General features: G+C 38.4%; 2 protein-coding genes across 5 annotated transcripts in view; both read left to right on the top strand.

Moving 5' to 3' along the window:
- The first annotated feature begins 345 nt into the window (after window positions 1-345).
- On the top strand, window positions 346-4049 carry pdcb (phosducin b). 2 transcript variants are annotated; one of them, XM_061778909.1, is made up of 4 exons: window positions 346-526; window positions 1597-1643; window positions 2046-2176; window positions 2893-4049. In XM_061778909.1, the coding sequence occupies exons 2-4, from the start codon at window positions 1601-1603 to the stop codon at window positions 3406-3408; spliced, it is 690 nt and encodes a 229-aa protein (XP_061634893.1). In that variant the 5' UTR covers window positions 346-526; window positions 1597-1600; the 3' UTR covers window positions 3409-4049. The 2 variants fall into 2 exon arrangements, with proteins under 2 accessions (XP_061634893.1, XP_061634892.1); XM_061778908.1 differs by having other exon boundaries at window positions 351-526; window positions 2046-2194.
- A 5158-nt stretch (window positions 4050-9207) lies between these two features.
- tprb (translocated promoter region b, nuclear basket protein) overlaps window positions 9208-15216 on the top strand; it is a 34066-nt gene continuing 28057 nt past the window's right edge. For all 3 annotated transcript variants that reach the window (XM_061778926.1, XM_061778927.1, XM_061778928.1), the window contains exons 1-14: window positions 9208-9380; window positions 9689-9793; window positions 9881-9954; window positions 10085-10181; window positions 10367-10470; window positions 10628-10792; window positions 10879-10971; window positions 11079-11159; window positions 11273-11360; window positions 11640-11780; window positions 11993-12096; window positions 13088-13285; window positions 13794-13901; window positions 14029-14252. In XM_061778926.1, coding sequence (XP_061634910.1) covers window positions 9230-9380; window positions 9689-9793; window positions 9881-9954; window positions 10085-10181; window positions 10367-10470; window positions 10628-10792; window positions 10879-10971; window positions 11079-11159; window positions 11273-11360; window positions 11640-11780; window positions 11993-12096; window positions 13088-13285; window positions 13794-13901; window positions 14029-14252 — 1733 coding nt within the window. In that variant the 5' untranslated portion in view covers window positions 9208-9229. The remainder of the gene's footprint in view (window positions 9381-9688; window positions 9794-9880; window positions 9955-10084; window positions 10182-10366; window positions 10471-10627; window positions 10793-10878; window positions 10972-11078; window positions 11160-11272; window positions 11361-11639; window positions 11781-11992; window positions 12097-13087; window positions 13286-13793; window positions 13902-14028; window positions 14253-15216) is intronic.

The raw sequence follows: 15216 nt of genomic DNA on the forward strand, positions 1-15216 counted from the left end.
CTTTATGTTTCGTAAGCTTGCCTGCATATGTTTATTTTCTGTGAATAATTCAATGCCTGGGAGAAAGTTGACTGAGTTAAAAATAAGACTTTCCTTTAACATTTTAATGCATAGTGTTCTTGCTTCAGTGAACTCTTGTGATGTGATGTGTCAAGAGGGAGAGACTGAAAGACAACAATGTTGCTTCAATGTATTGACCAAATCAGCTACCTTTTGGAGGAAAACAGTTAATGTCTCTCTCTCTCTCGCTCTCTCTCTCTCTCTCTCTCTTTCTCTCTCTCTCTCTCTCTGTCATGGGTAGTTGGGCCTGTATGAAGTAGAGGCTTCTAATTGCTGAAGTGAAATCCTCTTAGGATCTATTTCCGTTAGGTCTACAGCGTCTTTTTTAAAATCTCCATTAGACCCTGCTCATTGGCTGGATAGAACCTAGCGCAAAAACACACAACAAGCAGCAACAGACAATTCTGGGAAGTGTAGACCAGTGCGAAGTTACTTAGTACACAACCTCAAGATATCATTGTGAAAGGTAAGAAAAAATATTTTAAATTCTACTTAAATATTATTATACAACTCATTATCAGGGCATTGTTTGTGTATATACATGTTTTGTATTTATCGACAATATCTTTACTGTAATTCTGGGGGTCAATAATGCTATTTTCCTCTCGAATATTCAATCAATTATTTTTTAATTCATTATGGAAATGACTTTTGAATCACTGTGTATTTCCAATTTAGAGTTGCATTAATTTGAGTATCATACCAACAGATTTAACTAACATAATAAATGTGGAAGATTAGTTCAAAGGTACGGTCTTCATCAAAATCTAAAAACAAAGAGCAGTTTATTTTGCCAATGCGTCATGAGTCCATCTTTCCTCAAAGGACTCACTGTGTATCTCTAGCTTTCAAACACATATGCGCATTCGGAAAATAAACAATGAAACATTCATACAGGACTTCACGTGTTCCAGCTAGAACTACGTAATCAAGGCAAATTTCCCCCAGTGACAAAGACCACCAGCCCAGATAAGCTTAATGGCTTCACCCAAAAAGGAAGACGATGCTTAACTGTAACACTGGAAGGCAATTTAATGCGATGAGGTTTTAATTGTGAAAATCCATCTACTCACCAAATTGCGACATGAAAATCTAACATCCACCAAGTCGATACAAAGCCAAACAAGAGTGTATGCAACGTTGGCATATTGCAAAAATGTTTCATAATACACATACAGTAACAAGCAACATTGTAACAACAATGGGATGACTTACGTTATTCAAAGCACTATTCATGCCTATATTATTCTTATTCTTTCGATAAGGTTATTCAACATTGCATTTTTTTTTATAACAGTATCTACAAGAACTAACAAAGCCACTGAGAGACCCGCTACAGTTAACTAATCCTCTTAGAGAGCATTAATTTAATTAAATTAGATCTTATTTATTAGAGTTATTAAATTAGAGTTATAATATTATCTAAATGCAATATGGTCTTTCATATGAAACATATTGGTGGCTATCATCATGCCAACCACCATCCCATAATTTTGAAAATTCACATTATTTATTCCAATTGTCTGCTTTACACAGAAACATGTGTGACAAGATTGACCTGGAAGAAACGGCAACCCACACGGGTGAGTGAAACAGTGTTTAAATCATTATATGACTTTTTAAAATATTGTAGGCTTTGTGTGGGCTTCTGTGAAATCCTGTGTGTCAAGTATGGGTAAAAATGAATGTGAATCTGTGTAAGTCCTCTGAACATTCTCCATGACAAGAAAATGCTAACAAAAAAGATTGTTTATAGGGAATGTTTCTCTAAGTGGATAACATCCAAGAAGAAGGGTAATCCTTTTTTCTTAAGCAATTAGTACTTGTACAATTAGTAGGCTTTCTTGAGATTGCCATGAAGCCTTAATCTCTTAAACACCACGTCACCATTTCTCAACATTATACATAAAAGAGATGTGTCCTGTGAATTAATTTTGAGAATGCTGCTCAACCCAACTCAATACTACTTGCCAATATTTCAAAAGGTCCCAAGGGAGTCATCAATGACTGGAGGAGGTTTAAATTGGAGAGCATGGAGCAGGAAAACCTTCCACCTGCAAAACGGGAACTGCTCAGACAAATGTCATCTCCTCATCGGCAAAAGGATGACTCGAGGGTAAATCTTAATCGCAAGGTATACAATTGTATTGAAGAGTTGAAAAGATGATACTTTGGTATTGTCAATTTTAACACCAAGAATTGTGTTTAAAAAATCCAACGTGAGGGTCTTTGCCTGTACAGTCTTTAGAATTTCAACAATACACCGCTGCATTAATTGACTACAGAATAATAGCTCAACAGGAAGTCTGTAGTTAAACAAAATGAACATTTTCACATTTTATTAAGGATAAGCTGGCAAACTAATGTGTGAGTCATCGGACAAGAAGCAGCAATTATGCAGTAGGGTAGGTGAGGCAACTCCCCACCAGTTCCAGCAGAGCTTGCTGTGATGAAAAAAAGCCTTAACTGAGTAGTGAAAAATTGGTGTGGGCCACTTGAGTTGCCATTGTAAAATAGTGGCACACCATAGTGTTGTTATCTATGTCAGTGCAGTATATTGGGATATGACAATTTCTTGATTGTGCATTAGGGCCCAAATGATGTTCCTCACAAATTATTTTCATCTATGCTGTTACACCTACTGGCTAGGATATATTTTTGAAGGTGTAAAGATTCTTAATCAATCACACTGACTTTTCACATTTTTTCTTTAGTATATTGCGACAAATTTGAGTATATTCTAGTTTTCCTAGTCGTGGTAGTCTTTCCATGCAAAATGCCACTGAATATTCAGAGCTAATCTTGTAAAAATGAATTTCTAATTCTTTTCAGATGAGTGTGCAGGAGTATGAACTGCTTAAGGAGGAGGATGAGGGCTGTCTCAAGAAATACAGAAAGCGGTGCATGCAGGAGATGCATGATAAGCTAAGTTTTGGGCCAAAGTTTGAAGGTGTGCACGACCTCGACAGCGGGGAGGCCTTCCTTGAAGTCATTGAGAAGGAACATCACAGCACAGTGGTCGTAGTCCATATCTACAAGATTGGAGTCAAAGGCTGTGAAGAGCTGAACAACTGCCTCGACTGTCTGGCTGCAGAGTATCCCACTGTTAAGTTCTGCAGGATTGATGCAGTTTCCTCAGGTGCTGCTGAGAGATTCTCAGATGAGGTGTTGCCTACGCTTTTGGTCTACAAGGCAGGTGAACTCCTAGGGAACTTCTTGGCCTGCACTCAGTACTTAAATGAGGAGTTCTTTGCTACAGATGTTGAGGCTTTCCTCAACAGCTATGGTTTGTTGCCAGAGAAAGAAATGCCTACGATAGATGATGAAGAGGAGAATGATTTGGAGTAAACAATCATTTGTGGGTGCTGAGGAGTAAAAAAGTCTGTCTGGTGGGTTGTATGTAGAGCTTAATGAGCATTATTTGCATATCATAAAATGTGGCTATATCTGTGATTGTGAGAAGGGTTCTCTGGGAGGCTGTTTAATATCCCATTGGTGAAGGGTTCTCAGGCATGGCTGCACTCAAATATGGTTAGGGTTAATTATGGAAGATTGAATTTGTATTTAAATAATAAAAGCACCATCACCTAAACAAACAATCTCAATGGAATTTAAACCAATCTGGTAATGTTTTCTTTTGTAATGCTAGAATATTTGATATACTACATTTAATGCAGACGTGCATAATGCAATATTTGAAAGTCTTTTAGCACTTGACTGGATCAATTTGTACTATAAGAGCCATTTAAATTGTTGTGATAGTTGACCAAAGGGCTGTCTCTGGTAACTTGATTTTACCAAAGAAGTCTGGATGTGGAAAAGGTTGTAAACAGACCTGGACAAATGAGAAGTGAATCTATTTGAATGTACAGTTTTTTGTGTATACAGTACAGTATCTAGTAAAAGTTCAAAATGATCTGTGTCATCATCATACTACGTTTTGTTCCAATTTGCCCATAATTTTAAAGAATAAAACAACATGAAATTTCCGTTTTGGGTGATTTGCTCCGATCACATCCACACATCAGAATGTAAATCCTTTACATGTATCCATAACAAGGCCATTATGTACAGAAAATATAACATTGTGGTGTTTTGCAACATTTTTTGATAACTAACCATTCTGTGTGCAGAGGAACATGGTAAACATATTGATTGAAATGTTTAGTTTATTGAGAGGCTATTTGTCTTCAGTATAATAATGCAACACGGTTGCGCAGTGGTTCGTATTTCTGCCTCACAATCTAGAGGTTCTGGTTTGTCTCTCTCGTAGTACTCTGGCTTCCTCCCACATTCCAAAAACATGCATGTTAGGTCAATTGAAGATTGTAAATTATCCCTTGGTGTGAATGTGATTGTGAACGGTTTGTTTATGTGTGCCCTGCAGTTGGCTATGGACCAGTCCAGGGTGCACTCCCCTGCCCCCTTGCCTGAAGACAACTGGGATAGCAGTATAGAAAATGGATTTATGGAAGTTTTAAGCATACTTTGTCACATTTGATCTTCAGGGTTTGATTCTTAATACTTTTTCTCTGTTTTGTCTTTTTGGTCAAAAGTGCCTGGCGGATCAATTTGACATTCTTCCTACAGATTGTAATGCTAAACTCCAATACACTTTTGTCATTGTTTCTATCCTTGTATAGTTTGAGGGGATTTAGCAAATGAGGTTAACATAATGCTTTGTTAACAGCTGTCTCTTGACACGCACCAAAGTCGAGACTCTCTAAGCCCCCTACCTCAATTTTAAAAATGAAGACAGTCACTCATTTGAAAGAAACAAAGACATATTACTTTTAAATGGGAAGAAATTTATTTGCATCAGTTTTGAGTAGATACTGTCAAATGCTATATCAAAATACCGTATTGCATTTGCATCTGCTGCAAAAGCAAATAAAATACAAATGTCAGCGTTATCCTTTCAACATGAAAAGCTAAAGCTCAGACAAACGCACATCAACACATTCTAGTGATTCGGCCTTTTTGGCTATGTGTCAGTTATTATACTTGTCTACTTATGTGGATTTGTGTCTCAAGGTTCAATAATATATGACATATTACCTGCAAACTAGCACTTGATTCCTAATTAGTTTGCAGGCATTTGAATTTTGCCACCGTAACTAAAGATATTCTCAAGTTGGTGTTTTCACACGACCACATCTGAGAAGGCTTGCATAGCCTCAAGCTGGTAACACCTCACATGCCTAAGATGTATTAGATTATTTTTATACCAAGGTTTTCATGAGGTGTCAGAACATGTAGTCAACTGTAGTCTCAGACTCCACCTGTATCAAAGAACCAATGTACATTGCAATGAAAAAAATCGACCTCTATCAGAAACTGAATGACCTCTCCCACATGAATAAAACAAGAGTCAAACTCATTAAACAGAACAGGAAGTTGTAAGTCTTCATCTCCCATCCAAAGTTATCTTTCGGTTCTTCAATAATAGGAATTTGAGGAAAATTGGTTGTTTAGATACTGTGACATATCGGCAGTGACATGTTGTGTTTTTATTAGGAGTGTAGTGCCTCACATAGCTGACTTTGGTGCATGTGTTGTGAGATCCATTCCCACTTAATGCCCCATTCACAATTGCCCTGTTACTGACTGGTGATTAGTCCAGGATGTAATTTTCTTTGTAAGTCCGCTTGGATAGACTCAGCTAAGACAATCCAGTGTAGGATGTTACAATCAAGTAATTGATTTTTACAATCCATTTTGGCTTGCTGCCCCCCAGAATGGATACAAGCACATCAGCATGACTATTTCAAACATCCTCTTTTCCCCCCACACGCAGGTCAAGCAAAGATGGAATCGGGAATTTACAGAGAGGAGATAGCGGGGGTGGGGGGGTCTTGGGAAAAAAACATCACGGGGTGACTCATTAAACTGTCCAATTGTCTGCCAAAATGTTTGCCCCTCCATTGGTCACATGTCACCACCCCCATACCTGACATTATATTCATCCACTTGATTATACCATATTGACTAATCAAAGGAGGTTTTTGCCTCTTGTGTTTGGACTTGTAAGAGCCCAGCTGACATGCTCTAGTTCACCCACATAAATAATGTCACCGTGATGATGTCATTATTGTGCTATACAGCACACTATTGGTCACTTTCACCAAATATGGACAATGGGCATAGAGGAGATTGCATAACTTTGATATGCGTTTACTGGTTTTCAACCTCAATGAAAATATAAACAAGTTCACATACTTTAGACGTGATTTTACCCTGATAGGATACAATAAACGTATCTACATTTAAAGAAAAAGAAATGCTACAATTCAGCCACTATACATGACAAACTGAGGAGGAAAGAGGTAGGTCATCAGAATGCAACACATATAAGCTCAAACTACAACACCCCCACATTCACCTTTAAGTCAACCTCACCTGTGTTTGTCACGCAAGGCTAATGTTACTCCTTAACCTTGTTCATGTAAATTTCTGTTGAAATATGAAACTTGAACCTGTACAAGCCCATAAAAATGAATGGAATGTCATTGTCAGCATGGTCGCTCTCCGGATGGCAGCGTGTTACTCTGTTTCTTGCTATCTGTTAACACCTTAAATTGTATCTTCTTGTTTCGACTGCCCTGCTTCTACAAAAATATGTTTGGTGCACATCGTGGTAACCAGGTGTAACAACTGAGTTTAAAATAGTTCCGCTGCCTGGAGACAAACCGCTCCTTTCATTCCTCTCACGTTCACTTATTTAGTAAAACCGATGAAAGACAGACATACCCACCACCAATAGATGCATGTCATGAGCAAATAACATAATAAGATAATAAGAAAATGACTTCATTCAACTTCATTCATTCATTGAGATTAACATTCTCCTGAATTCCCAACAACATTCCATAATATGAAATTACTCAATTGAGCCCTGTGGTGTTTTTTAAGCACATTCTCAGCTCATCTGTATCCTTGGTAATCACCACCCTACTTGTTGGCAGAGGTGGGTAGAGTAGACAAATATTGTACTTAAGTATGAGTACTCTTACTTTACAATAATATGACACAAGTAAAAGTAAAAACTCGTCCTCCAAATAATTACTTGAGTAAGAGTAAGAAAGTACTCAGTGAAAAAGCTACTCAAGTACTGAGTAACTAGTGAGTAACTTCTGATTTATGTTTTTAAATCAGAGCATGAATGTCAAACAAAATAAAATTTGTACAACTCAACTGATTTTTTTTTTTAATCATTTTGAGAGGGGAGGTAAAAATAAACAACTGAAATACACTTGAATGTGATTGACTTGGACTTGACGTTTAACTTGCTGTTCTGTTTTAACAGGTCTTTTACCTGTTTAAATAAAGTGTACATAAAATAAATCTGGTTGCACAAGGATGCACTCCCTCTTATAACTGGCGTGTTGCTGTGTTCAGAAGTAACACATCACATTCAAACTCATGTTTAATGGGAGTCCACGCACATCTGCCAACATTTTATTTTTTAAGTGGAAAATAAAACAACAACAAATGCATAGGGCCTTACAGAAGCGTTATTTGCTTTATCCACTAAAATGGATGAATGAAGATGCTGTTTGCTGACCAGACTTATTGAAAGTGTGCGTGTGTGTGTGTGTGTGTGTGGGTGTGTGAGAGACAGAGAGAGAGAGAGAGAGAGAGAGAGAGAGAGAGAGAAAGAGAACAAGATGTATGTTTTACAGTTACTTGTGACAATAAAATAGTGCTAATGTTGTCTTATGCACAGCCAAAACAACCGCAAAAACATCTGCAACTTGCTGCAAGGTGTTTTCTCAAGTTAGAAGTGGTCTAAAATATCCAAGTTTGGGCAGTGACAAAACTACACTGTATGTTAAAGCTGTTGTGTTTCGTAGTCTGTAATGTAAACACGAGTCGCACGCGGCTGTCATGACTCACTTTGATTGGCCCGCAAAGCCCAAAAGAAGACTATGTGTGCGGATGTGTGACTTTCTTGTGTTGTTTGATAGATTAATTTGAGTCAAACATCAATGTGGTAATCAAAGTGGTCTGGAGCAACGACGCCCGATGCGGAAGTCGAAAACAAAAGTCTAAAAATAGATCGCGCATGCAATTATGATAAATGAAGGTAGCGAACGGCGTGCAGATTATTTTAACGGAGTAAGTGTACTGTTTCTTCTTAACATAAATACTCGAGTAAAAGTAAAAAGTATGCTTCATTAAAACTACTCTGACAAGGACAATTTATCCAAATTGTTACTGAATAAGTGTAATGGAGTAAATGTAACTCATTCATACCCACCTCTGCTTGTTGGTTGAACTAAGCATGATATTTTGCTACAGATTAAATGGTATTTAAATTTTTTTCTACTACTTTTCATCATTGCGATAGGAGAGTGGGGTAAGACCCTTAAGAACAATGTCTGGTTTCTTTGAAAATTTAAATAATTTGAAAATCAATCAACATAATACATACACAAAAAAATATTCCTCAGTAAATACGTAATGAAATCATACCAGAACAACTTTGTTATAATAAAACAAAGTAAAATCTCCTAAAGGGGCAGCTTACCCCATAGCCTAATGAAGAGAAGGCCCCTACTTGGGGAAGAAGTCCCTTACCCCACATAAAATTTTGATCCATACAAACTTGGTATTTATGCATAATATTAAAATTTATTTTCAGATTTTGACATTGTTCTTACTTAATCTGGAACACAAATGTTGCATAACATATACAGAAATTATTATGGATTGTTTTTAACAACCTTTTAATTATTGCCAATTTCAAATTGTGACAAATCACAATAGCAAAGATTTGTTTTAAAGGTCTAATCCTATAAAATAGTTGCTTTAGTTTGAAAGTCATCAGTGAGTTTTTCGAGTATTTGTTTTCCCCCTTGAACTATTACCCCTCTACATACAGCACCAACTTCGTTTAACTCTCTGTTACTACCATCTGCTGGTGATCCCTGTCTAACAAGGCAAGCAAACATGAATTTAATGCGCTACTTACTGGCAAACTGAAATGAATCAAGGAAAACATTCTATTTTTATTTTTATTTTACTGATGTTATTTTAATTTTAAGATTTCCACAAATTTGTCCCGTAAGAATACACCATGTACGAAATACATTTCCCACAATGCACCAGTGAGGTTGGCGAACACAAATGGCAGCTCTGCGCCTGCGCGTGTCAACCCTCAGGGAAAATGGCGGCACTCTTGCTGCAAGACTTGGATAGTTCCGAGCTGTCTAAGTTATCAAAAGAAACACTTAACCAACTCGAGAAGATTCTGTCCGATCAGCTTTATGAAATTGACACTCTCAAAGCCCAGCGGGAACAATTCAGGGTTGACAGTGGTAAGATATGTGCCGTTATTTCGCTAGCTGATGGTGCTAAAAAAAATATTGGGCTTAGCTTACCATGCGTGCATTTGGCAAATACGTCTCTGGACAATTTTGTCATTTAATGTCATTTCAAGATAGTGCGTACGGTTGTCTACAGTGAATTTTATTTAGCAACTGTTGTGGGTGGCAATTAATCTTCATTCGCCATAACGCATGCTGTTTTCAGTAGGACGATAAGCAATGCTAAATTTAGCCATGTTGCGTACCTAATACTAACAAACAATATGACTTTGTGCTTGTGATTCCTTCATGTCTCCCAGAGCAACATTTCTTTGACAAGGTGAAACAGTTGGCTCAGTCTCAGGAAGACGTTCTGAGACAGACACAAGAGAACAGTCAACTTAAAGAGGAGTTGGAGGCAATCGGTAACGGTGAACTTTGCGACATAAACTTATCACATCTCTTTGACTTTGATGCAAACTTACTGTGTATGGGGTTTTGCCTTATTTTAGCGGATGAGCTCAAAAGTGTTCGTGAGAAGAACCAGCAATATGAAAATGCTCAAGCGAAGTCGTTTTCAGAAAAGGTAGTTTAGTTTATATTGTCCATTTACTTAGGCAGTAGGTTGGTTTGTTTGTTTGCTCTGAAAATAACATAATAATCTGCCAATACACCGCTAACAGTTTGATGAATCGTATTTATTGATGTACTTTTAGATTATGCTTTCAAAAGCCAAGGAAGAACTCGAGAGACAAAAGCTTGAACTTGTGCGGACACTTGAGAGGAGAAGCTTGGAACTGGAGCAATTAAATGGTACGGGCAATTAATCCATTAATTTTTTATTTTTTTTAAACCGCTTGTCCTCATTAGGGTCACAGGTGAGCTGGAACCTGTTCAACTTGCACTTCAACTAAATTTACTTGTCTATTTTTGTGGAAAAATAGTAATAATCCACAACCAATACCAAAGTACTTATTTTTTGTTTGTTGTCCCACTAGATGACTTGAGGCAACTGAATGATAAGTTGGTGGAGGTTCGTGCCTCAAAAATGTCTCAGCAGCTGAGGTTAGATGAACTTGAAGTAGCGGAAGTCAATCTCAAAGTGAGTTGTAGTTAATTGATTCCTTTTTATTAAATTAATATTCAGCCACAACATAGATTTCACATACTACGCAGTATAGTATTATAGTGTAAAAGTGTATAATTTGGTGTGATGGAGCAAACTAACATGACTTGTAATGAATGGTTCACTATTCCAGTATAAGGAGAAGCGTATGGAACAAGAAAAAGAGCTGCTGCATGGACAAACCTCTTGGCTGAATGTGGAGTTGAAGGCCAAGAGTGAAGAACTTTTGAGCCTGTCACGACAGAAAGGTAATGAAATCCTGGAACTGAAATGCAGCCTGGAGAATAAAAAAGATGAGGTATGCTTATTTCCTTTGTTGATATATTAACTGTAATAACAATATATCCATGGATTGAGTGAGTTTATGTTGTGTGTATTTTGTAGTTGAACAGAGTCCAGGAACAAGTGGCCAGTCTGAAAACATTAAATGAAAACCACCAAAAACAGAATGAGGACCTAATCCACAAACTGAAAGAAGTATGTGCAACCTATGGGTACTTGACATTTTTCAGTCTTTTTGTTAGTTGTAGATGGAAATCAGTTGATTTGTTTTGAAATTATTTATTTTTTTACATTTACTCAAGGCTAAGGAACAACAGACCACGACAGAGGAGAAGTTCAGAAATGAGCTGAATGCCAACATTAAGCTCTCCAATTTATACAAGGTATGTTATGTGAGATAGTGTGTTCCAACAACACATCAACATTTGGTATTTGGTTGGTTCAAATGGAAGCTAAGTAGATTATTGTTATTGATTATTGATTATTGTTGCTGCAGGGAGCAGCAGCTGATTCTGAGGCCAACGGTGAGGAGCTGAGTCGAGCTGTAGAGGAGTTGCAGAAACTGGTGCAAGAGGCAGGGGAAGGTATGAGGATACACACATTTGTCCCAAAAGGAAGACTACTTCTATATTTAGTAGGGATGCACTGAAAATTCAGTCACAATTTCTTTTGGGGGGCAAAAATGGCCCAAAAGTGCATTTTTGATTTTTTGGCAGAAACGGGAGGTTGTGATGACTTAAGCAAAAATCTAAATATGAAAAACCTAATATTTATACATGTATTTATATTATATCTCTGTTTTTGTCTGTTATTTGTCCTGTTAATACTCCATTTTGTTGCTTTGTTTTCTCCTTTTGCTAAAGCCAACAAAGCTCTTGAGGAGAATTTGCAAGTGGCCAGTGCTGCTTCGGACAAGACTGTTGTCGAGCTAAAGCAGAGGATCGAAGTACTGGAGAAGGAACTGGACAATGCCAATGAGCTATTGTCTAACTCTAAACTAAGAGGTAATTTTGGTTCTGTTGTTTTAAGGCTATGCCCTTAGATGCATGGTGTCACTATAAATTGTTGTTTTGTTTTTTATTGATAGTCAGTAAACCAGCTTACATTTCACTGACTGTTGGCGACCCAACAAAAACAGACCTTTCTTTAAGTTTTCTTTTTCATTTCTGATTCTGTCCGCATGTATTTGTGTCTATTGCCTATTTTGTATGTCCAGGTCCGCTTGGCACAACGTCTCTGCTCACTGATGCGCAAATGATGACAGTGTCTCCTACAGCAGCTGCTGTGGCAAAGATTAAGCCAGGAATGAAGCTGACCGAGGTGTGTGAAATTAAATTTCAACTGTCAAATTTGCATTATATGGAGCTCACATGATTTTGCTGCTGTTAATTATCACTAGAACTCAATTTAAGGCATCTAACAAACAACACGATGCTAAAGCTTATGTTCATTTCTGGCACCACCATCACTGAAGTTCATTAAGTATTTCAGTTCGGTGTTGGCATGGATGTGTTTTGTGGTTTTGCTCGCCAGGTTGACTGGGGATTGGCTTCGCTGGGGCTCTGTGTGGTGTGTGCTGGGGCTCAGGGTGCGCCGTGGGGTCCTCCTATGGTCTTGTTCCGGGTGTTGCGCTGGTGTAGCTGGTCATTGATTTTGGCGGGGTTGGGGTGTGCTTTTGTTCGCCACCGTTAGGCGCGGGCGCGTCTTTGTGTGCGTTTTTCTTCATTAGTTTTCGCCGTTGTTTTACGCAGCTTATTATTTGGGGTGGGCGGGCTGGGGTGTTCGGGTTTGGGTGGCTCCGGGGGGTCCGGGGGCGTTGGTCCCGGTTCTGGTCGGTTCTCGTTTCTCTCATCCTGTCCTACCCTTTTCTGTCCTCTTATCTGGTTCTCTTGGTTAGTTACTCCCCCACCCCCTTATCTACAAATAACTTTTGTAAAGGTACTTGTGTTTAAATATCTAGACTGTCTCACTATTGTTCTGCTTTGGTTCTCACCCCTAGTCCCCTTGTCCCATCTGTCCCCTAAAACCCTCTTCTGTCCGGCTGCATTTTCAATAAACATCAGATTAATTTAAAACATTTTAAATTAAGCAGAGGGAGTATTTCAAACTCCCCTGTTGCACAGCAAAACTGTTCCAGCACAAAGGCATATACAGATCCACCATTCTGCAAGGCCATGTTTAAAAAAAAAAAAAAAAAGTTAAAAACGTTTTTCAGTAGTTTACATTTGATACACTTGACATTTTTGTGCTCGCTGTGGAGTATTTTGACTTGTCTTTCTTACTGTGTTTTGTTTCTGGTGTTTTTTTGTAGTTGTATACTGCCTATTTAGAAAGCCAGGAGCAGCTGCAGTTGGAGCGCCTGGAGAACAAGCGGGTCAACAAGTATCTCGATGACATAGTACAAGAAGTGGAGGCAAAGGCTCCCATTCTGAAACGGCAGAGGGATGAGCATGAGCGCATGCAGAAATCCGTGGCGAGTCTTTCAGCCAAGCTGGAGCAGGCTGTAAAGGTAAGTAGCCGTATGTGTGTTCCAGGATTCCCACAAGTGCTTGAAATAAAATAATTCTCTCAATCTGGGAATTAGGACTTACTTTATCTGATTGACTGTCGGCCTTTAATATGACCATTCTGATTTTTACACTGTCACATACTCATGAATCTTCATTTGTAAGTTAACTGTGTATAGGCTTGCCTGTTTTATATCAGCTCTGCCAGGCAAGCAATGTCTACTTAAAGACAAAAGGCACATTGTCCTTTTCTTTGTCTCTTGTTTAAAATGAAATGTACCACAGCTATGTGCAAGAAAGCATGAGTTTGAACTTTGATGAGATGTATGAGCCCTAATTTTCATTCATTCCTTTCAATTATTGGATTTTCGTATTGCCCCTATTATTCGTATGTGGCGAATTGTCTTGGAAGATTTGATAATACATTCTTTCTTCCACTGTGGACAGCATTTTACCCTTGTCTTTTAATGTCAACAGCTTTCAATGTCTGCACGTTTGTGTCTGTTTCAGGAGGTGCATCGCCTGCAGAATGACGCTGATGAAGCCAACAAGCGTTCCTCTATTGTAGAAAGGGACAATAAAAGGTTTGAGCTGCAGCTTGCAGACATGGCTCAGCAGGTAGGTTCTTCTGACAAAAAAGGTTGGCGTGGCTATATATTAAAATCGGTAAATCTGAATTATGAATTTCAAAAATAATATTTTTTTTTTTCCTCCAATGTTTCCCCCCCCCCCCCCTTCATGTTAGGTGCGCGTGCTCCTTATTGAGCTTGAGGAGGCCCGCGGAAATCACGTGTTTCTTGATGAGTCGAGCTCGGCGGATGTTAGCAGTACCTCTGAAGTGATCAGTCAACACTTGGTGACCTTCCGGAGTGTGGAAGAGCTACAGAAGCAGAATCAGCGTCTTCTGGTGGCCCTCAGGGATCTCAGTGATACCCAAGAGAAAGAAGAGTTGGAATCCTCTGGCTACAAGTATGTTATTGTCGTTTATCTATCCTCTGTGTAATATGCAGCGGAAACTCCACTTTTACGATCAGTCATCACTAGGGATTTCATAGACATGCTGTTGGTATTTCTCTGGCTGGTTTTAGACTCTGACAGAGTTTGTGATTCAGATATGCACAACTGTATAAAGAATGAAATTTTGTTGCATTTGGCTCAGCCACGGCATTTAGAATATAAATTTAAAATTACATCTATAAAATGTACGTATGTAGTCAATATACTTAGGCAGCAATAATGTATAAATACATAGTCAGCTTTTGAGAACTGCAGTCATGTACAGCATAATTTGCAAAATACAACAGTGGTGCAATTTAGTGAGAGTCAAAAATTGTAACGTTAGCAGTCTGATGGCTATTTTGTAAACTGGTAGTCCTGCACCAAATGCTGCAGAACCTCTTTCCAGAGGCCAAGAGGGAGAACAGACCATATTGAGGGTGTGAGGAGTCATAGTCTCTGCTTGGGATTTGCAGCGCTTCTGTGCCAACTCTTGAATGGAAGGGAGCGTCCCAATGATGATCTTCGCTGTCCTCACCAGTCGCCTCACATTTGTTACACTTTACATTTACACTGCAGGTCTAAGTGTCCGATTTCAACTTAGTTCCTCAATGCGATTTTTGACTATTTAGATTTATTTTTCAAGTGAGCGATATCCAACATTAACATGACCCGTATTTACATTTACTAAATCCCTGAAACAACTGTTCAAAATGTACGTAAACGACTGCGTACGAGACATCGCCGGGCATCAACAACACAGAAGTAAATAATATTATAGTATATAGACTTTACACCGATCTGATCCGTATCGGCCGATAATTAGCATTTTATGATGATCGGCTTTAATGTCATAATTCAATCCGATCAATGATGTCATCGATCGGCTCCACAGAAAACATTTACTTTGCGTCGCTGTCCCATATGAATCCAAAAG

Source organism: Phyllopteryx taeniolatus, chromosome 7 (genome assembly GCF_024500385.1).
Source record: "Phyllopteryx taeniolatus isolate TA_2022b chromosome 7, UOR_Ptae_1.2, whole genome shotgun sequence".
In the NCBI taxonomy this organism is placed as follows: domain Eukaryota; kingdom Metazoa; phylum Chordata; class Actinopteri; order Syngnathiformes; family Syngnathidae; genus Phyllopteryx; species Phyllopteryx taeniolatus.